General features: G+C 44.5%; 1 protein-coding gene across 1 annotated transcript in view; it reads right to left on the reverse strand.

The window, feature by feature from the left end:
• Positions 1 to 11904: 11904 nt before the first annotated feature.
• Positions 11905 to 21797, reverse strand: part of DUSP3 (dual specificity phosphatase 3) — a 188288-nt gene continuing 178395 nt past the window's right edge. Inside the window, exon 3 of the mRNA XM_077459586.1 lies at positions 11905 to 16074. Coding sequence (XP_077315712.1) covers positions 15869 to 16074 — 206 coding nt within the window. The 3' untranslated portion in view covers positions 11905 to 15868. The remainder of the gene's footprint in view (positions 16075 to 21797) is intronic.

Here is a 21797-nt window from a genome sequence, read left to right on the forward strand (position 1 = left end):
TGGTCCCAAAAATGTGTCAAAAGTGTCCAATTTGTCTGCCGCAATATCGCAGTCCCGATAACAATCGCAGATTTCTGCCATTACTAGTAAAACAAAAAAATAATAATAAAAATGCCATAAATCTATCCCCTATTTTGTAGACGCTATAATTTTTGCACAAACCATTCAGTATACGCCTAAACTGAGGAAAAAAATTGGGATATATATTATAGCAAAAATCAAAAGATAGTGTTTTTTTCAAAATTGTCGTTCTTCTTTTGTTTATAGCGCACAAAATAAAAACCACAGCAGAGGTGATCAAATACCACCAAAAGAAAGCTCTATATGTGGTAAAAAAAAAAGGACGTCAATTTTGTTTGGTTATAGCGTTGCATGACCACGCAATTATCAGTTAAAGCGACGCAGTGCCGTATCGCAAAAAATGGCCTGGTCAATAAGCAGCCAAATCTTCTGGGGCTGAAGTGGTTAATAGACATTCAAACCAGTATACCAAACATAAGCAACTAGGGAATCCTGCCTCCAATCCAAAGAGTAGTACTCACCGACTTAATAGCGGGGGGTGTAATCAAAACTATACTTTATCCAAGAGAAAAAACAAAAAAACATATGATGCTAGCACACACCCTAAAGAGTTAAACTACATATATTTATTAGCTATAAATAGCAAAAAATACAGAAAATCATATAAAACCCCGTAATCTCCAATACTAACCCCGTATAGAAAATCCCTATACAAAAAAACGGAAAATTGTATACTTACCTTTCCGTAATTTTCCTTTCCTGTCGCATCTTCATGGCAGCATACACTCTCTGGGTTGTGACTCCGCCCCCACAACCTGATAGGATCACATAGCTATAAGATGAAGATACGCCCCCCACCCCGGTATTCTCTGTATATATGAATCACCTTTGTGGGTGGGATATTGTATGCTGCCATGAAGATGCGACAGGAAAGGAAAATGACAGAAAGGCAAGTATACAATTTTCCGGTTTCCTGTTGCATCATGGCAGCATACACTCTGGGGATTAACTCGCAGACTGGGTGGGAGATGCAAAGGCAAACGTTTATTAGCAAGGAATAGAAGAGTTGACTTGAATAATGGACTTTCCCAATTCTACTGTTGATAGCCGAGCTGAGTCCACCTTGTAATGAGAGATAAAGGTGTTCTTGAAGGACCAAGTGGCCGCACTGCAGATGGTTTCCGCTGAGACCCTACAATACGCTGCCCAGGAGGTGGCCACTGCTCTGGTGGAATGAGCCCTCAGGTCTTCAGGAATATGCAACTCACTCAGCAAGTAGGTCTTTTTAATGGTCTTCACCAACCAGGAGGCAATGGTTTGGGCCAACGCTGCTTGACCTCTCCTAAGGCCATAGGGAATGATGAAGAGGTTATCTGATCTGCTAAAGGATTTGGACACGGAAAGATATTTTATGATGTTGCCCCTTACATCCAGAGGATGAGGGTCACCCTGGTCTGTGTTAAGATCTGGCAAGTTGATTTCCTGGTTGAAGTGAAAAGAGGATGCCACCTTTGGGATAAAGTGATCCGAGGGTCTTAGGCCGCGTACACACGGGCGGACTGTTCGCCCAACCTTGTCCGCTGAACAGTGTTTGGGCGGACAGTCCGCTCGTGTGTGGGCTTTCAGCGGACAGTTTGACGGACAAAGTCTTTCGGAAATTCCGAAAAACTGTCCGCTGAAACTGTGTTTGAGCGAACAGTCCGCCCGTGTGTAGGCTACTTTCGAAATGAGCAAACTGTTCCCGCTCGGAGGGAAGTCTGCTCATTTCGAGCGCGTGTGAAGGTAGGCGGGGCCCGCGACAGACCCTTGTCCGAGCACGCTACCCGGCCGGCCAGGAAAGGGGGGCGAGCGAGCGCGCCCCCCCTCCTGAGCCGTACCAGGCCGCGTGCCCTCAACATGGGGGGGTGCCTTGGGGAAGGGGGGGCCGCGCGGCCCCCCCACCCCAAAGCACCTTGTCCCCATGTTGATGAGGACAAGGGCCTCTTCCCGACAACCCTGGCCGTTGGTTGTCGGGGTCTGCGGGCGGGGGGCTTATCGGAATCCGGGAGCCCCCTTTAAGAAGGGGGCCCCCGGATACCGGCCCCCCACCCTATGTGAATGAGTATGGGGTACAATGTACCCCTACCCATTCACCTGTGAAATAAAGTACAAAAAAAACACAACACAGAGAAAAAATATCTTATTGCACAGCTCCGGGGGTCTTCCGTCTTCGGGGGTCTTCTCGCCGGACTCCTCCGCTATCTTCGTGTAGCTCTTTTACTAGCGGAGGAGCCCGGCTTTCTTCCTCCCCGCCGCCGGCCTCTTCTCCCGACTTCGGGGGTCTTGTCCCCCTCTTCGGTTCTTCTGCCGGGCCGCCGCGCCTTCTTGTAGCTCTTTTACAGGCGGTGGCCCGGTCTTCTGTCGCCGCTGTCGCCGCCTTTCGTTCTTCTTCTTCTTCTTGTTCTTCTTCTTCTTCCCCAGGAGATGTTGACACGTCGCTCTCTCCGGCCGGAATGCCAGAGCCGCGCTGTGCGGTCACTTATATAGTGACAATGGGGCGGTGTCACATGGTATATGTCACATGGGTTGGTCACATGGTGACCCCGCCCCCTTACGATGTCATAGTCCCCATGTGACATCAACCCATGTGACCAACCCATGTGACATATACCATGTGACACCGCCCCATTGTCACTATATAAGTGACCGCACAGCGCGGCTCTGGCATTCCGGCCGGAGAGAGCGACGTGTCAACATCTCCTGGGGAAGAAGAAGAAGAACAAGAAGAAGAAGAAGAACGGAAGGTGGCGACAGCGACAGTGGCGACAGAAGACCGGGCCACCGCCTGTAAAAGAGCTACAAGAAGGCGCGGTGGCCCGGCAGAAGAACCGAAGGCGGCGACAGAAGAACGGAAGGCAGCGGCGACAGAAGACCGGGCCACCGCCTGCAAAAGAGCTACAAGAAGGCGCGGTGGCCCGGCAGAAGAACCGAAGAGGGGGACAAGACCCCCGAAGTCGGGAGAAGAGGCCGGCGGCGGGGAGGAAGAAAGCCGGGCTCCTCCGCTAGTAAAAGAGCTACACGAAGATAGCGGAGGAGTCCGGCGAGAAGACCCCCGAAGACGGAAGACCCCCGGAGCTGTGCAATAAGATATTTTTTCTCTGTGTTGTGTTTTTTTTGTACTTTATTTCACAGGTGAATGGGTAGGGGTACATTGTACCCCATACTCATTCACATAGGGTGGGGGGCCGGTATCCGGGGGCCCCCTTCTTAAAGGGGGCTCCCGGATTCCGATAAGCCCCCCGCCCGCAGACCCCGACAACCAACGGCCAGGGTTGTCGGGAAGAGGCCCTTGTCCTCATCAACATGGGGACAAGGTGCTTTGGGGTGGGGGGGCCACGCGGCCCCCCTTCCCCAAGGCACCCCCCCATGTTGAGGGCACGCGGCCTGGTACGGCTCAGGAGGGGGGGCGTGCTCGCTCGCCCCCCTTTCCTGGCCGGCCGGGTAGCGTGCTCGGACAAGGGTCTGTTGTGGACTTTGGGGGGACCCCACGCCGATTTTTTTTGGCGTTGGGGGTTCCCCTTTAAGTCCATTCCAGGCGGCGGAGCCCGCGACGTCTCCTTCGCGGGCCCCGCCTACCTGTACACGCGCTCGAAATGGGCGGATTTGCCTCCGCCTTACGTGGGCGAGTCCGTTCATTTCAAAAGTTGAGCGAACTGTTTGGCAAACAGTTTGCTGAAACAGTCCGCTCAAAAAGTGCCGTGTGTGGCCATGTCCGTCCATGCTAATTTTGAGCGGACTGTTTGCCGAAACTGTTTGACAAACAAAGTTGGGCGAACAGTCCGCCTGTGTGTACGCGGCCGAAGAACTACCCTGTCCGGATGGATGATCAGATACGGCTCCTTAATCAGTAATGCTTGCATCTCTGAAACTTTCTTCGCTGATGTGATTGCGACCAGGAAGGCGACTTTTAGTGTCAGGTGCCAGAGGGAGATGTTTTCCAGTGGAAAACAGGGTTCTTTGGATAGTACCTCTAAGATGGTAATAAACTTCTCCCAGACCCTGCGGTAGGTGCAGTTGGTGGTAGGTTTTCTGGCCTGGAGCAGGGTATCAACTACCTTCTGGGAGCAGCCCTGACCTAGATACCTAGCCCTCTCAGCCTCCAAGCCATCAAGTGCAGCTTCCCCGAATCTGGATGCAGTAGCTGGCCCTGGGAGAGCAAGTCGGCTGACAGAGGGTCTGCCGTGCTCAGTTGTAGGAGGGTGGTGCACCATGGCCTCCTGGGCCAAAAAGGAATCACCGCTATCACCAATGCCTGATCTCTTGAGCCTTAAGAGAAATCTCGCTATCAGGGAAGTCGGAGGGAAGATATACCCGAGATGGAAGTTCCAGGGATGCTCTAGGCAATCTGTCCCCTCCGCTGAGTGAAAGGGAAACCTCGACAGGAACCTTCGGCATTTGGAGTTTCCCGGAGTCGCAGCAAGGTCTATGTCTGGTTGACCCCAGGTCTGGCAGATGAGGGAGAAGGCCTGAGGGTTCAGGGATCACTCGTTGTTGGAGGCGAACTCCCTGCTGAGCGTGTCGGCGAGATGTAAGTCGCCCTCAGGTCTGACAGGTTCAACTGTGCCCATTCCATCACAGGGAGAACGTCCCGCATCATGGAGGGACTCCTGGTCCCCCCCTGTCTGTTTATGTATGTGACAGCAACCTTGTTGTCCTAAGAGGGCCTGCTTCCCCCTTAAAAGGGAGCTGAAGGCCAGTAGAGCCTGGAGGGCCGCCCTCATCTCCAGCACTTTCGATACCGAGTCCCGTACTTCGAAAGGCCAACGGCCCTGCGCTGCATGGGACTGGTAGTGGGCTTCCCAACCTTCTAGACTGGCGTCCATGGTCACTACCTCCTGAGGAGGGATGACAATGTGTTTGCAATTGTTTAAGTTGTGGGGACGAGTCCACCAACGCAATGATCGCCTGACTGTCTCCGAGATCCGGATCGTCTGGGTCATGGATGAACCGTCCCACTGACGTAGGAAGGAGTTCTGCAGAGGTCTGGTGTGCCACTGAGCCAAACGGACCATAGGAATGGTCGCTGATAGGGAGCCTAGAAGGCTGAGCCATACTCTGGCTGACAGGGATCTTGCTAGAATGGCCGTCTTCACCTTCCGGACCAACAGGGAAGACATCTCCGGAGGCAGCTGCACTGTATTCAACTGGGTATCTAGTTGGGCTCCTAAGAAGATCATTCTCTGGCTCTTCCCCCAGTTTATCAGCCATCCCAGATTCTGCAGAGTGGAGACGAGGATCTTTCGATGCTGTAACAGCGACTCCCGGCTATCTGAGAGGAGGAGAATATCGTCCAGATAATGGTGGACTTGCAGCCCCCTCTCCCTCAGATGCGCGATAACGGGAAGAAGAACCTTTGTAAAGGTCCTGGGAGCTGTAGAAATTTCAAACGGAAGACTTCAGAACTGAAAGTGTCTGTGGTTTAGCAAAAAACGGAGGAACTTTTGGATTTTTGAATGGATAGGGATATGGAGGTAAGCATCCTGTAGATCTATGGAGAGCATTCAGTCCCCCAGATTTATGGCCTGGAGGATAGACTGGAGGCTCTCCATTTTGAATGCTTCTACCCGGATAGAGCGGTTTAAGTTTAGATCCAGGACCGGACGTAGGTCCCCTGATTTCTTTTTTACTAGAAATAGAGGGGAATAGAACCCCTGACCTCTTTGGGATAGGGGTACCTTCGTAATTGCTTCCTTTTGGAGCAGATTCTGAACGTATCGGGTCAAGGCTAACCTCTTTTGCCGGGATGACGAGAGGTTTGTTGGGCAAAAATGGTCCCCCGTGGGAAGTCCCCTGAATGACCATCTGTGCCCGATGCGAACGGTGGTTAATGTCCAGGGGTCGCTTATTGTTTCCGCCCAGACCAGCGTGAACTTTGAGAGTCTGGCCCCCACCACTGCTGGCTGGGCGGACGCACCTTCAAAAGGATTTCTGGTCAGTAGATGCCGGGGTCCTGGGCTTCTGGAACTTTTGTTGAGATTGTTGAGACTTGCTTTCTTCTCGGGTCTCTGCCACTCATCTCTGATAAGTTCCTCCAACTCATCAATGAAGGGGAAGGCTTCGGGTTCTCTATTCAGGTTCGGGAAATATTTTCTCCTTTTGGGTTGGGCCTCCTGGGGTTCCTCCCAGCTAAGGGCCTCCTTCACTGACCTCACAAAAGGCTCTATTAGGGAGAAGTCAAAGCCCGCTGAAGCCTCTAGTTCTTCCTCATCTGAAGGAGAATCATGCTCTCTGGAAGTACTTGGGGGAGCCGGCGAAGCACCCCATGGAGATAACTCCGTGTCCGGAGAGACACGTGGGGCAGAAGACTCCGTGAGCTCTCTGTGTTCTTGCCCTTTCTCTCTGGTGGCTTCTTCAAAGCACCTGCAGCATGCCAACCTATCTGGAAGGGCTATGGCCCCGCATACCCAGCAGGTATTTTCAGAAGGATGGGAGTGGCGTGCTGGTGAATGGCGCCTCCGGTCAGGGGATCTTCTTCGGCGGGAATGGCTGCGCCTTGAACTGCCACTCCCTTTCCCTGAGAGACTTCCTCCACCCGAATGGCTCTGCCTATGGCCAGAGCGGCTTCTTCTAAGCAAAGAAATCTCTGTGAAATGATCTTGCGGACCTGATGGGGCTAACCATTTAGGTAGCGCTAGTGCGTCCTGCTCTCTTTTTCGATCTTCTCTACTTACCAAACTCCTCCCCTCTTACCTATTATGCTGGTGGTGATCTGCTGGAGCAGTGGTCTCCATGGATAGGGAACAGAGGAAGCCTGAAGACACAGGTAACACAAAAAGGGTAAGTAAGATAGAGCCCCAACAGAAACAAGAGGGGAATAGAGAGAAGAAAAATACGGGGGAGATACTTACCAAACAGAGAGGCAACACTGGGGCAGAAAAAACAGAAATGCAGCAGTCATGAAATTCAGCTGAGCACAAAAACAGGCAAAAAATGCATCTGCATTAAAAAAAGGCATCTTCCCCTTTTAAAATTATTCATACCCCATGAGATCACCAGAGTGGGGTTCCTTCCATTTAGCTTCCTTTAGAGGCTGTACCGGTAAGGACTTCCACCCAGGAGAGGCTAGAACCTGGCTGGGGTGAAGCGGTAAGAGGGTGATGATCCGTGCGGTCCCAACAGGTGAGGAAAAATAAGAGAATACCGGAGCGGGGGGCATATCTTCATCTTATAGCTATGTGGTCCTATCAGGTTGTGGGGGTGGAGTCACAACCCAGAGAGTGTATGCTGCCATGATGCGACAGGAAATCCCTATACAAAAGTTATATACTAACCAATTCCCCAATGAGCCATACCACTACAAAGATACATTTAACAAATGTTCCTCCTCTCAAAGGAGAGGGGTATATGTTGATGCAGTGGATGACTCCCACCCTCCCCTAATATATGACACCCCCTATCTAACACCTATACATACCCCCAGCCTACCTAAGGTGAGAGCTAACCTGGACAATTTCTAAAGACAACAGCGTAATTCTATACCATGGAAATAAATATACAGTGTTCCCTTTCCGAGATGGCCCAGAAAATGCAATCGTAAATATACAATCGATCCGTCAGTCAGTCATCAAGAAAAAATTATGAAAAAATTATGGTGAGTATCTTCAGCTGGACATTAAAAAATAATAGTGAATATATGAACAAGACCAGAAATAGTCATTATTATACTATATTTGATATTCTCTTTATATTCTTCCTTGTGGTAGTCCTCCAATATTCCAGAGAAAGGGAAAAAATATATAGACAAAAGGATGTAATTATCCGTAATTGATATCTGGTTAGTTACATATAGCTGAAGGAATGAAAGCAGGAACTGGATGGTTTAGATAAATCATCGGGATCTCTGCTTTTTGTATATGACAATAGTAAGGACAGAAAACACTGCTATCATCATAGTAACCCTATGCCAAGGTTCCCACAGCTTGCAGGTATATCCTCTAAGCAGTACAAGAAAAGGATTTTCTTGGTTACTTACTAAATTCTGATCTCGCAGGTTGTTTTTCCCAATCCGGGATGGATTTAGATTGTCCGTCTATGTGAAACAGCGTTGGATCTCCGTTCAGCAATTTGCCAGTCCAAGAAATGGAATTAAAATTTTCCACAAATCGCCAACGCCTGACATTACTCCTGGGACAAGATCTAACATACTTTGAATCTATCTCCTACATTCATTGCTGGAATTAATGGCTTTGTATTGTATCTTTGCATTCTATATTCAATTATGAGCTTTATTGGAGAATGTCAATGGTTAGGAAGTGTGGGCCATATTAGCACTATTTTTTAAAATAAATTTTTTTGTGTTTTTTTACATGCAATTGTTGAATTTTTGCTAGTTTGTGAATATCAAATAAAAAATCTCCATTACCTTTTAGATATAGTACCTATGTGCCTCTTAAAGTCCACTAAAGATTAGTATCCTTTTTCTAGGTACTGAATGGGTCACTATGTGTCCGGGGAACAGAATAGAGGTCTTTAAAAATAATATATGGATTTATATAGTTCCAAAATAGGAGATACGAGTAAAATTAAAAACTTTCTCCAGGGATTGGCAATTCCAGGAGGATAGAGACATGTTGGAGGCGCCTATTACTATAGAGGAACTTTGTAATGCCTCTGCTAATTACAAAGCATCAGGGCCAGATGGATTGCCAATATCAACAATATGGGGACATTTTGTTACCAGAACTTTTGTCAGGGCTAAATGAGGTATACCATAAAGGGAATATTTCCACCCTCTGTGGCGGAAGCTACAATTATAGTGATATATAAAGAGGGGAAAGATTCCCAGTTACCCTTGTCATATAGACCAATCTCGCTGTTATGTGCGGATGTTAAGTTACTGTCAAGAATTCTGGCTACGCAACTGAATAGGTTGTCAAAGTACTTGTCAAGGGGGACAAGGCAAGGGCGCCCGTTGTCACCCCTGCTTTTCACCCTGGCCATAGAACCATTAACCATAGCCATCAGGACAATAAGATAAATAAATGGTTTTCATAAAGGAGAAGATGAGTAAAAAGTCTCACTATATGCAGATGATATATTTCTTACTCCTGGGAGACAGGAAGGGCTCTTTGACCACAGCAGTGGATACTATTAAGAACTTTGGCATATTTTCCACGTTAATGATTAACTTGGAGAAATCGACCCTGCTCCCGGTGGACCCACTAGATGGGGAAATACCAGACGGTGCTAGGCATATGCAAAGTGGTGGATAGCTTTGAAATATCAAGGAATAAAGGTAACAGTAAATCCCAAATTATATATTGTGAAAAATCTGGTCCCCCTATTAGAGACACTAAGGCTCGGTTCACTGCAGTGCGCTGTGCGACCTTGCATGTGATTCGCACCACACTGTCTGTGCGATGCAAATTCAGCTATACAGATTGTATGGCTGAATTTGCTTTGCATTTGGACCAAAGTTGTGCAGGACCCTTTTTTTGGTCTTCACCAGAATCGGATCGCATGGATGTTAACACCCATGCGATCCTATTTATGTCTGAACTGACAGTTCGCACTGCGATATGCAAACTGATTGGGGGTGTCATTAACTTTGTATTGACACCAGCAGCAGTTCGCATATGGCAGTGTAAACTGCCTACGAGTCGGGTAGGATGCAGTGTGATCCAAGCCTAAAAGAAAAACGTAAGCCATAGTGTTGGCTACCGCTTTTAGCAGTAGGGCACTGTAGTCAATGGCGCTGGATTAAAAAAAATGTACAGTATTTAGATACACCGTTTTCAGTGATCTGAATACTTTGAAGTGCAAAGGAGGGATTTAGGGTCTTTAATGCCGTGTACACACGATCAAACTATCCGGCGCAAAAGTCAGGCGGACTCGAGTCCAGTCACCTGGTATGGACTTAAAGGGGAAGCCCTACGCCGAAAAAACGGCGTGGGGTTCCCCCCTCCGGGTCCATATCAGACCCTTATCCGAGCACGCTCGGATAAGGGTCTGATATGGACCTAGGGGGGGACCCCCACGCCGTTTTTTCAGGCGTAGGGCTTCCCCTTTAAGTCCATACCAGGTGACGGGGCCAGCGACGTGTCAATCTCGCCGCTGAAGGCGGCGACATTGACTTCTTTCACTAGTCTCGGCTACCTGGAGCCACATTCAAAATGAATGGACTTTCCTCCCTGTGTGTGGGCAAGTCCGTTCATTTCAAAAGTACGGCGGATAGTCCGGCGGAAGTCCCGTGTGTGGGCAGGTCAGCTCGTTCGGACAGTCCGGTGGACTAAGTCTGCCGGATAGTCTGATCATGTGTATGCGGCACAATTTAATAATATAAAAATAAATAAGAATAACCTTTGTTTTTCAAACCGTCCCCATCAACGTGAGCTTGCGCAGCAAAGAAAATGCATACGGAAGTCGCGCCCGCATATGTAAACGGTGTTCAAACCACACATGTGAGGTATCACAGCGATCATCAGAGCGAGAGCAATAATTCTAGCATTAGACCTCCTCTGTAACTCTAACCTGGTAACTGTAACAAGAAAAAAAGCCTAGTGCTCGAGGCACAGCAAATACCCCTAGGGATATTAATTCAGATAGACTAATCAGTAGTTAAAAATATATAATATAATATATATTTATATATTTTTAACTACTGACTGGTCTATCTGAATTAATATCCCTATGGGTATTTGCTGTGCCTTGTGCACTAGGCTTTTTTTCTTGTTGTCTTATTTTGGGATTTTGATAGACCAGCCTTGACCCACCACCATCCTGCACACATCTGTCTTAACCTGGTAACTGTAAACAAAATGTAAAGTGTCACCTATGGAGATTTTTAGGTACCAAAGTTTGTCGCTATTCCATGAGTGTGTGAAATTATAAAGCATGACATGTTTGGCATCTATTTACTCTGCGTAACATCACCCATACACAAAACCATGTAGTGCAAGGGCCTGCCTGATTGCATACAAATTGAAACTCCTAAGGTTTGACCTCATATTACATGGTTTTGGTAAATCTGAAGACAAAAATCAGCAGAAAATCGGATAATGTGTATGGGGCTTTAGAACCTAAGTTATGTGTACTGGGATATGTAGACCATCAACTAGCTTCTGCCCGACACAACTAGCAATAATGAGATGTCTCTATCAGGCTAGAAAATAATTTCCCAGAGATGGCTGTCCCCTTCACCCACTACCCATGAAGAGTGGAAAGAAGAGATTACCAACATGTTAATAATGGAAACATATGTAAGGAGGGGATGTATGAATAAATATGGAAACCATGGAATGTAATAAATAGACATTTGTAAAATAATTTGGAGATGAAAATGTCTGTGTTGGGGGGTGGTTTCTGTTCTTTTTTGTTTTTTTGGGGTAGGGAATAGATGCAAAATATGTGTGCAGGAAGGGGTGAAATATTATATTACTATAACTATTTCATATGGAATGATGAAAATTAAGAAAACTTTGATTAATAAAAAGGATTTGATATAAAAAAAAATGGAAAACTGCAGCTGCTGCAGACTGAAAAGGATAGGTAATTTTTATTAACATTAAATTACAACATGACTTGTGTAGCAATTCTTACATGCTATATATTTTTTTCAATTTGCTATATTTTCCCATAAAAGTGGAGCTATACTTTAAATATTACCAAACATTTTTTAAACAGATACTGCCGAGAAAAGAAAGTACCAACGAAGCTGTTAATTGATCTGGATTCAATGCACTGTGCTCTCATTCTGCACTACTTCGTTGTGTCTCATTTAGGAGCAAACCGGGAATTCCTAGCTTCACCTTTCCAAATTCCACTCTCTCTTGCACAGTCAAACACCATTCATGACTTAAATTTTTATCTTTTTATTTTATTAAAATTAGAAAATAAAACACAAACTCTTTTGCAGTAGTTGTTTAATCACACAAAACATTGACGTTAACATGCACAGGCAAATGTGAGTAATTTTAGTCTGTCAATAAACCACAGATTTCACGTTTACCTATGCATGCTTCAATCATGTAGGCACCCGTATTGTAAAATAAAAGACACACAGTTAAAAAAAAAAAAAATCACACATTACAGCTATCAAGACTGATATAATTGTTTCATAAAAACAGGTGAACTTAGTTAAAAAATGAATGAGTCTATGTATCAAAACAGCATGGAAGGATAAAATGATCACATTTGTTCAGGCTCTGTTGAACTATTTTATTATTCTAAACAGTTGTATTGTGCTTAGCTTGAGTGAGGTATCTCAGTACATGTCATTGTTCAACTTAGCAGTATCTAAAGCTAAAATGTTTTTATATTGAATAGAGTTTGAACGTTTTAAAAACCCTGTCAGGTTTGTATTGCTGCCGGAGGTCACTAGGCGTGAGATAAGCTCCTACTCCATGCCTCTTTTGTACATGGCTCCTGTAGTCTTGTTTTGCCTGTTCCTGTAAGACTTGCCATATAATCTCTAAATTCTCCTGTTGCTGATCCCTTCACCTGTATACCAGATTACTCTTTCCAACTGCCACCTTTCTTGACCCTTGCTTGGATAACAGTCTACTCTTTCTGATTGCCGCCTGTTCTAACCCTCACTTAGATAACAGACTCTGCCCATTGCCAGTCAGTCTTGACCACTGCATGCTTGGCATCCTTCCATTCCTTGTCCTGGACTCTGTTGCTTTGTACTTTTTCCACATCATAAAGATATTCACCTTCTTGCTCCAGTGTGGTCGGACAGTGGTGAAGATTGGCGCGCTGTCCGATCAGACTGCTCAGCAATAACAGCACAGATTTAAACAAAACCCAGTCCCCTTGGTGGTTTAACATGGGTTTTAGAATTCTAGCAATAAATCTTTTTTAAGCTCAAATGTCACATTTTAATTTTAAATCTACATTAGTCCCCACACAGGAAAAAATGTGTTTGCATAAGTTGTTACTTTGCGATAAGATCAAATGTAATTTTATATTGATTTATTAATATATACATCTTCACAGGGGTTCTGATGAGTTCAGAGGTGCACTCTCCACTTCCCCACACACTCTGTAACAAAAGATTATATATAATAGAAAATTATTGCTGGATATAATCAAGCAATAATTACAATTGTGATAATTTACTGTTGGGGGAGGCAGGATAGGGCTGAATCAGATACGCCCTACTCAAAGATGGCTAACATTCTTTTAAAACTGAAGAGTGCAAAATCTAGTGCAGCTCTGCATAGAAACCAATCAGCTTCCATTTTTTTTTTGTCAAAGCTTAAAGCTGATTGGCTACTATGCTAAGCTGCACCACATTTTGAACTCTCCAGTTTTAGTAAACTAACCCCAATGTGTTCATAAACAGAGCATTGCACTGTAACCTTTTTTCACTGGCCTAAGCACAGTACGATGCAGTGGACTCTGGTGCACTACACTGTACTGAAAAAAGTGTTGCACGTTGTAATTGTTTTCAGTGCACACCTCCACAGGATTGTGGTGTAAACTGCCATGAAAAGGAACAAGGCTTTTTGCATTGTTTATGCTTTGGGACTGCACTAGGCATGGTTTCCCACTGCAGTCCAATGAGTGTGACCGGTCCTGCAAGGTACCCAATAAACACAATGCATGGGAAAGCTATAACAGGTTAAACAATTGTTTAAAAAATAAAAATGTGTTCCTTTTGTTTATATTAAAGTTATCAATTTTTTTTGAACCTTCAATGATATCCTTACCCATTATGTTATTAAGAAGTCCATAAAAAAAATATGCACCATGTCTCGTCTTTTGCTCATTTAGTAATATGGAGCTAGTAAGAAGGGCTCTCTCAGAGTGTTTCTAAGACAAGTCTACTTCTTCAAGAGATAAATAGGAGGTGAGCTTTCTAGAAATATACTGCATGTCACATTTATATCAACTATACACAAAATTTTTATTTCATTTTAGATAGAGTAAGGGAAGGTTATAACTCCCATCAATTGGTTTTTGCATCTGTGTTCCATTTGGGAGATTTACCTATAGTTCCTGTCATAGCCAAATGAAAGTAAATCCTTGCAAATTAAGGACATTTGTGATGCCTCCCCCGCAGGTCACCAGAACTAATGTTCTCATTTGTGTTATCCCCCTGTTCTGGGGAAAACCCAAAATTTGTGAGTTTTTTTCACTTTTGATGATAACCATAAACAGGATGAATAGAGAGGGGTCAAAGGTAGAAATAAAAACCTAACGGGTATTCTAATCCAGTTTTGCCTTTAGTTATACTTTAATACTCTTTCAATCAGAACAATTAATAGTTAACCATAGATACATACATTGTGATAACGATGCTGTGATACAACTTACATCTATGTGCATAGAACGTCAATGAAATTTGGTCCTCATTAAAATATGACTTGGGAAATCCCTCCTTACTCTAGATGTTTTAATATTCTTTATTAACTTGTACAATAAAATGTTGAAATTTTGATGATATGTTTTCAATGCATTGTATTTACCTTGGAAGTTACTGCCATTGAAGTCAGAGTGCACATTGAATTGAAAAGAGACGCTTAAAATAAAAATACAGCACATCAAAGAAAGCAGAGTAGATGTTTCCTAAAGTTTTTAAAATTTCCTTTGCAGTGATACTACTTGAGTATCATGCTTCTGAGACCTGCAATAACAGTGTAGATAAGGCAGTGCTTTATACCTACTATTAAATGTGTTGATACATAGACCCCAAATATATCAAAACAAAATGAACCCAAGAGGTCAAAATAGAAAAGGTTAATACTGAAAACAGAATGGCATTGAACAAAGCAGTGCTAAAAGAAACAAGTCATGCTGGTTACAGTAGATATCAGTGAAACAGATGAAAGGTAGTCCCTTATGGTTTCTTTTTTATATAATTGCTGTTGCGAGAATTGGTAGGCTTTACAAAAAATAAACCAAACTAAAAAGGATTGTTCAACTGGACTTTAAAAAGTATACAGCTAAGTGTATTTGGCAACTCAGTTACGAAAAGACGAACAACACTAAGCCACTAGGAAAACCCTAACTAAATATTTTTATATTTGTTGCTTTTAATTAAAGTGATCCTATCATCCACACACAGTGGAGGTAGCCATTTTTTCCTTTTTAATTGAGGCGTGAGATAGTGAAAGCCGAGTCTACAAAGACAACAATATAGCCCACTGCTTAAATTTTGATTATTATTAATATACTGCCTGTGTCCTTCATATGTTTACTATAGCTAGCTCACCCTACAGACTTTACACTCTATTTTCTAAGTCTACTATTATTTCCTTAAGATACCCCAAACCATATAACATCTAACAATACTGCTAAACACCTACCCCATTATTCTTCAGTGACCAAAACAGCAGGCTATATGCTCTACAAAGTTTAGTTATCCCCAGTAGATGGACAGATATTAAAGAACCAAACCACCTAATATTTTCTTACCAAGTCCAAATGCCATGCGTAGACCCCTAAACTCCACTGCCTAATCACCTACCCCATGTTTCTTCAGTGACTGAAACATGAGATTGTCAAAGATATAGTCTATAAAGATTAGGTAAACCCAACCGGAGATGGGCAGAGAGTATAGGACTGATTTCTGCAGCTCAGGCACTTCTAGTTCCTAAATTTAGCCTATTTCAAAACTTCAGCTGGATGAAAAAGAAATGCTCAATTGCATGCATCACATTTTGAAAGGTAAATCGGGGGATATTTTAGTGTAGAGTCTTATTTATTTGCTTGGAGTTGTCTTTAGGCTACAATCTCATGTACATAAACTTACCCTACAAAAATGGCCACCTCCTCTGTATGCAGGATATGGTGTCTATTTTAAAATTCCTGCTATGGGAATACATTGTACTTATAGCACTAATACGCTAGTTTTGGGGTGGTATTAACTCTTGATCTTTCCCTCTGACACAAGCTTTTCATTGAGCTGGCAAAGCTGTTTCAGAAAACCATCATTAGGGCCAATCTCCCTCTTCTGCCTGACTGTAGCCACAGCTGTTTTTACATCCATCTTGTGACGTAACATGAGGTAAGCTATGACCAACGTGGGAGAACGGCTGTAGCCCTCACGGCAGTGGACAAACACCCGACCTGAAAGGGGAAAAAACAAAAAGAGTCATGTTTGATGTAAGAAAAATCTGATAAATGTAGACAGGATTCTAATGAAAACAAATTACAATGTGCTATTCTGAAATAAGTTGTGGTTTAAGTTTTGTAATATGCAAGATAGCTCAATTTAGTTTTCAGCAATGACAGTTTATTATATCAATTACATGACTTAACGTGTATGTATAGCAATACATTGCTTTTAGATTAGGATAAAATAAGGAAGGATTAAAAACCCTGTCAATTGTTTGTTCCTGTTTGTATCGCCTGTGTTGAGCTTTTCTTTTGCTTTCTGTCCTGGAGATAAAACAGGAAGTGAGAGGAAAGCTCAATACATTGAGGAGAATACCATTATATGTTGGTTTCCCATCAATTTTTGTCTTGGTGATAATAGTCACTATGACAAATAGTGAGGGTAATTCTCTTCAACAGGGACACAAACAGCAACTAAAACCCATATCAAATGCATTCAGCAGCTGACTGCTACTTTCACAGGTGGGGGTTGAATGTCTAAGCCCTTGTACATGCGGTCAGACATTACAACAACAAAATCCGTCTGATTTTGTCCGAAACTGGTGTTGCATACACACGGTTGGACAAAGTTGTCGGAAAATCCGATCGTTCCTAACGTGATGACGTTCATTGGTTACAACGGGACTACGTTCAGGCTAGTAGCCAATAGCTTTGGTCTAGGAATTTTGATCTGAGCATGCGTGGCACTTTGTCCGATCGGAATTCTCTACAAACGATTGGACAAAGTCCGATCGGATCATGTTGTCGGAAAATTTTATAGCCCAGCTCTAAAACTTTGTCGGTCAGATATTCCAACAGAAACAGTCCGATGTAGCCCACACACAGTCGGATTATCCGACAACACGGTCCGATTGGACATTTTCCGTCGGAATGTCCGACCGTGCGTACAAGGGCTTACAGTTATACCATACTAAAAGAAATAATAAAAGATAAGAACAAGCCAGCACTCGACCCACAGACCTCAACATTTGAATCATAATGAAATGGTGACAACAGAATGTGAAATACCAGCCATAATACAGCACCAACGTTTCAAGGCTACGGCAGACCATTTCTCTGTCCCCATGAAAAAAGGGTCCCAAAACATTGGGGGTATATAATGTCTGCAAACTGAAATTTTATCACATTCACTAATCGCAGAGGAAAATTGCCATGCAAAGTGCAAGCTCCCTCGCAAACTGAACAGCCTATCTGCCCTTAGTCAATCAACCCCAACGTGTGCAAAGCCATTCTGGTTTACATATTTACACATAGATTTACACACAGTCACAAGAAAATATGTACACCCCATCATTTTTGAAATTGTTGATCTTTTCAACATTTTTGAAAAAAGGCAAACATCAGAGATCTTTATTTAAAGATTAACTCCAATTTTGTTGAGAGAAAAACATTCCCCTCCAGGTGATCAATGTATAGTGTTGCGAGGATTTTATCCACTTGCTGACCGTGATATAGCCGAAAGATGACTACAGCATGGCTGACTAGATCTGGGGGGGGCGTCTACTCAGAGTCATGCGCCCCCGGGGTGTGCATTAGGCACACTCTGTGATGGCTGTGTCCTTCATACACAGCTAATCACAGATCAAGGTAAAGGACCAATCACAGCTGATCCCACATAAACAAATGCCAGTTATCAGCATTTCCTTTGCTGAACGCTGTCACTGTCTGAGGAAACATTTACACTGATAATCGGGGCACTGATCATTGGTTCCCCGATTATCAGTGCAGCCCCATCAGGGCCAATATGTGTCCATCAGTGCTATCCATCAGTGCTTTCTCATTGGTGCAGCGTATCGGTGCTGTCTCATCAGTGCCTATCAGTGTAGCCTCATCACTGGTCATCCATGCAGCCTAATGAGTGGGGAAGAAAAATGAAAAACGAAGAGTTTTTCTTCAAAATTTTCTGTCTTTTTTTGTTTGTTTAGCAAAAAATAAAAATCCCAGTGGTGATTAAATACCACCAAAAGAAAGCTCTATTTGTTTCAAAAAAATATACAGATTTTATATAGGTACAGTGTAGCATGACTGCACAATTGTCATTCAAAGTGCAGCAGCACTGATAGCTGCAAATTGGACTGGTTAGGAAGGGAGTAAAAGTGCCCAGTAGGCAAGTGGTTAAAAAACTTTGTTGCAGATTCCTGCCTGCTGTTTATCTCTAGAAATAGCTGTTTGTTTGTCTGTGTGCAAAGTAAGTGTGAATGGAAGTGACTTTATAAGTATCAATCAGCTGCTGCACTAGCAGAGTTCTAATGAGGAAAGGGTCAGAGTCTGCATTCCTTTAGACAAGGTTTTCCCCATTGGGAGTATTTCACCAAAAATGACATTTTTGTTGCAGAAGATGCCCAAAATCTGACTTGTATCTTGGTGCAGACCTCTCAGAAAATTGGTAAGCCAATCACACATGCAGGAAATTACCTTTCTCTGCACCATTTGTGTACATAACAACACTTCCAGATTGCCATATTGCATTGCATTTTACAGAAAAAAACAGAGCTGCAGATTGAAAAGGAAAGATATTTTTTAACACAATTCAATTACAATAACAGCTTAACAACTATGTGTATAACAACTTGTGTAGCAGTTGTATATCCACTTGCTGCAAAATCACATACCTACTGCAACATTTGACTTCAAGTGGTTGTACCAGCTGCAGTAATAAAAAAAATATATAAAAAATGAAAGCAACCGTTTAATAAAAAAATAAATAAAATGTAAGTGCCCTACGTGCTAGCGTGCTAAGGCGAATGCTCACATCGGTCCAGCACACAAACAGCAATTGTTCCACACATGTCAGGCATCGCCATGAACGTCAGATCAAGGGCAGGAATTCTAGCACTAGACCTCCTCTGTAAATCTAAAGTGGTAAGGCTTTTAACCACTTCAGCCCCGGAAGGATTTACCAACTTCCTGACCAGGCCATTTAATGCGATACGGCACTACGTCACTTTAACTGACAATTGCACGGTCATGCGACATTGTACACAAACAAAATGTATGTCCTTTTTTCCAACAAATAGAGCTTTCTTTTAGGCCCCTTTCACACGGGACGGATCAGTAATGATCCGCCCCGTGATGATCCGCTCGCTCAGTGGGGATCGCTCCGTTGTCCCCGCTGAGCCGGCGGCGGACAGGGCGGTCTCTGCACTGTGCAGGGACCGCCCTGTCAGCTCTCCGCTCTCCTCTATGGGGTATCGGATGAGCACGGACTGTCTGTCCGTGTTCATCCGATACGCTCTGCAGACGGATAGAAAAATAGGATTTTCCTCCGTCTGCAGAATCGGACAGTAGCGGAGGCGGACGATATCGGGTGTCTGCGGATGTTCATCCGCAGACACCCGCTGTCCCATAGGGATGAATGTATGCCCGTATTTCATCCGCAAACGGATGGATGAAATACGGACATATCGTCCGCATGTGTGAAAGGGGCCTTAGTGGTATTTGGTCACCTCTGCAGTTTTTTTTTTTTTTTTTTTTTTTGCGCTATAAACAACAAAAGACTGACAATTTTGAAAAAAAAAAAAAAAAAAAAAATATTTTTTTACTTTTTGCTATAAGAAATATCCAAAAAAACAAAACAAATTTCTTTATCACTTTAGGCCAATATGTGTTCTTCTACATATTTTTGGTAAAACAAAAGTTATAGCGTCTATGAAAAAGGTATATATTCATGGCATTTTTTATTAAATTATTATTATTTTTTTTTTACTAATGGCGGTGATCAGCGATTTTTAGAGGCACTGCGACATTGAGGCGGACAGTTTTTGGGACCATTGACATCTATACGGCGATCAGTGCTATAAAAATGCACTGATTACTTTGTAAATGTCACTGGCAGGGAATAGGGCGATCAAGGGATTAAATGTGTTCCCTGGGAGGGTCTCTAACTGTGGGGGGATAGGACTGACTGGAGGAGGAGAGAGCTTGCTGTTCCTGATCTCTAGGAACAGCAGATCTCTCTTACTCCCCTGTCAGAATGGGGATCTGTTTATTTACATTGACAGATCCCCGTTCTGGCTCTCTGTGGAGTGATTGCGTTTGTCCGGCGGATATCGCAGCCATGGGTATTGGCTCCAGCACTGCGTGCCTCTCACAGCTTTTAAAGTAGCCGACGTACACCTATGACTGTTTGCACAGCCGTGCCAAACTGCCGCCGTATAACGTTATATGTTATATAGTGGCTGATCGGCAACAGGTTAAAGTGATTGTTAAGTCTCATTTAAATAAAAAATTAAATAAATAACAAACATGTTGGTTTTGCACAGAGCAGACCGAATCCTCCTCTTCTCAGGTCCCTCTTCACTGCTCCCGGTCTCTCCCTTCTGACGAGTGCCCCCACAGCCAGAAGCTTGCTATGGGGGCTCCCTGAGCTGAAACACAGCTCTATTCAGACACGGAGGCCCGACCTGGCCCTCTCTCCGGATTGGCTGAAGGAAAATAGAAATGGGCAAGGACAAACACAGTGTCCCCCGCCATTTTGCTGAACATCATATCAAGTCCACAGAGGGCTTGGAAGTCTGGATCATAGAATAAGGCTGGGTTCACACCGCTGCGGGTGAGAGATCCGGATGTGATTCGCACCGCACTGCAGTGCAAATCCCATCCGATCTGTCTGTGCGATGCGAGTTCAGCCATACAGATAGTATGGCTGAATTCGCATCGCACCCGCCGCAAACTCGCACAGGACCCTTTTTTTGGTCCGCAGCAGAATCGGATCGCATGGGTGTTCACACCATGCGATCCGATTCCTGTCCGAGTTTGCAGATTGCACTGCGATATGCGGACTGGTCTGGGGGTGTCATTAAGGTTTCATTGACACTCCCAGCAGTCCGCATAGGGCAGTGTGAACTGCCGGCGGGAGGTATGCGATGCGGGAAAACGCAGCGGATTCGCGGCGTTCCCGCATCGCTATGGTGTGAACCTAGCCTCAATCCCGAAAAATCTCTCTGAGGCTGAGAGATTCCATAGACTGTGTGAGCGAGAGACATTTATGAGGAATTAGAAATATCCACTATTATAAAATGCTGTCTAATCACACCCTTTTTTTTTAGGTGATGTTCTATATGTAATTTCAAACACAAAAAATATACCGTATATACTCGAGTATAGGCCGACCCGAATATAAGCCGAGGTCCCCAATTTACCCCCAAAAAACTGGAAAAAATTATTGACTCGTGTATAAGCCGAGGGTGAGACATGCCTGTCCATCCCTGTCTGTCGTCCATCCCTGTGTGTGTCCATGCATCCGTGTGTGTGTGTGTCCATGCATCCGTGTGTGTGTGTGTGTGTCCATGCATCCGTGTGTGTGTGTGTGTGTCCATGCATCCGTGTGTGTGTGTGTCCATCCATCCCTGTGTGTGTGCATGCATCCGTGTGTGTGTGTGTGTGTGTGTGTGTGTCCATGCATCCGTGTGTGTCCATCCATCCCTGTGTGTGCATGCATCCGTGTGTGTGTGTGTGTGTGTGTGTGTGTGTGTGTGTGTGTGTGTGTGTGTGTGTGTGTCCGTGCAGCCTACCTGTGTCCAGCCTGCCTGTGTCCGTCCAGCCTGTGTCCGTCCAGCCTGTGTCCGTCCCGGCCTGCGTCCCGTCCCGGCCTGCGTCCCGTCCCGGCCTGCGTCCCGTCCCGGCCTGCGTCCCGGCCCGTCCCGCAGCTCTTCGTCGGTGGCCATTCTAGGATT

The sequence above is a fragment of the Lithobates pipiens genome, unplaced genomic scaffold (genome assembly GCF_037356315.1).
Source record: "Lithobates pipiens isolate NorthernLeopardFrog02 unplaced genomic scaffold, aLitPip1_a1.2 Scaffold_28, whole genome shotgun sequence".
Classification (NCBI taxonomy): domain Eukaryota; kingdom Metazoa; phylum Chordata; class Amphibia; order Anura; family Ranidae; genus Lithobates; species Lithobates pipiens.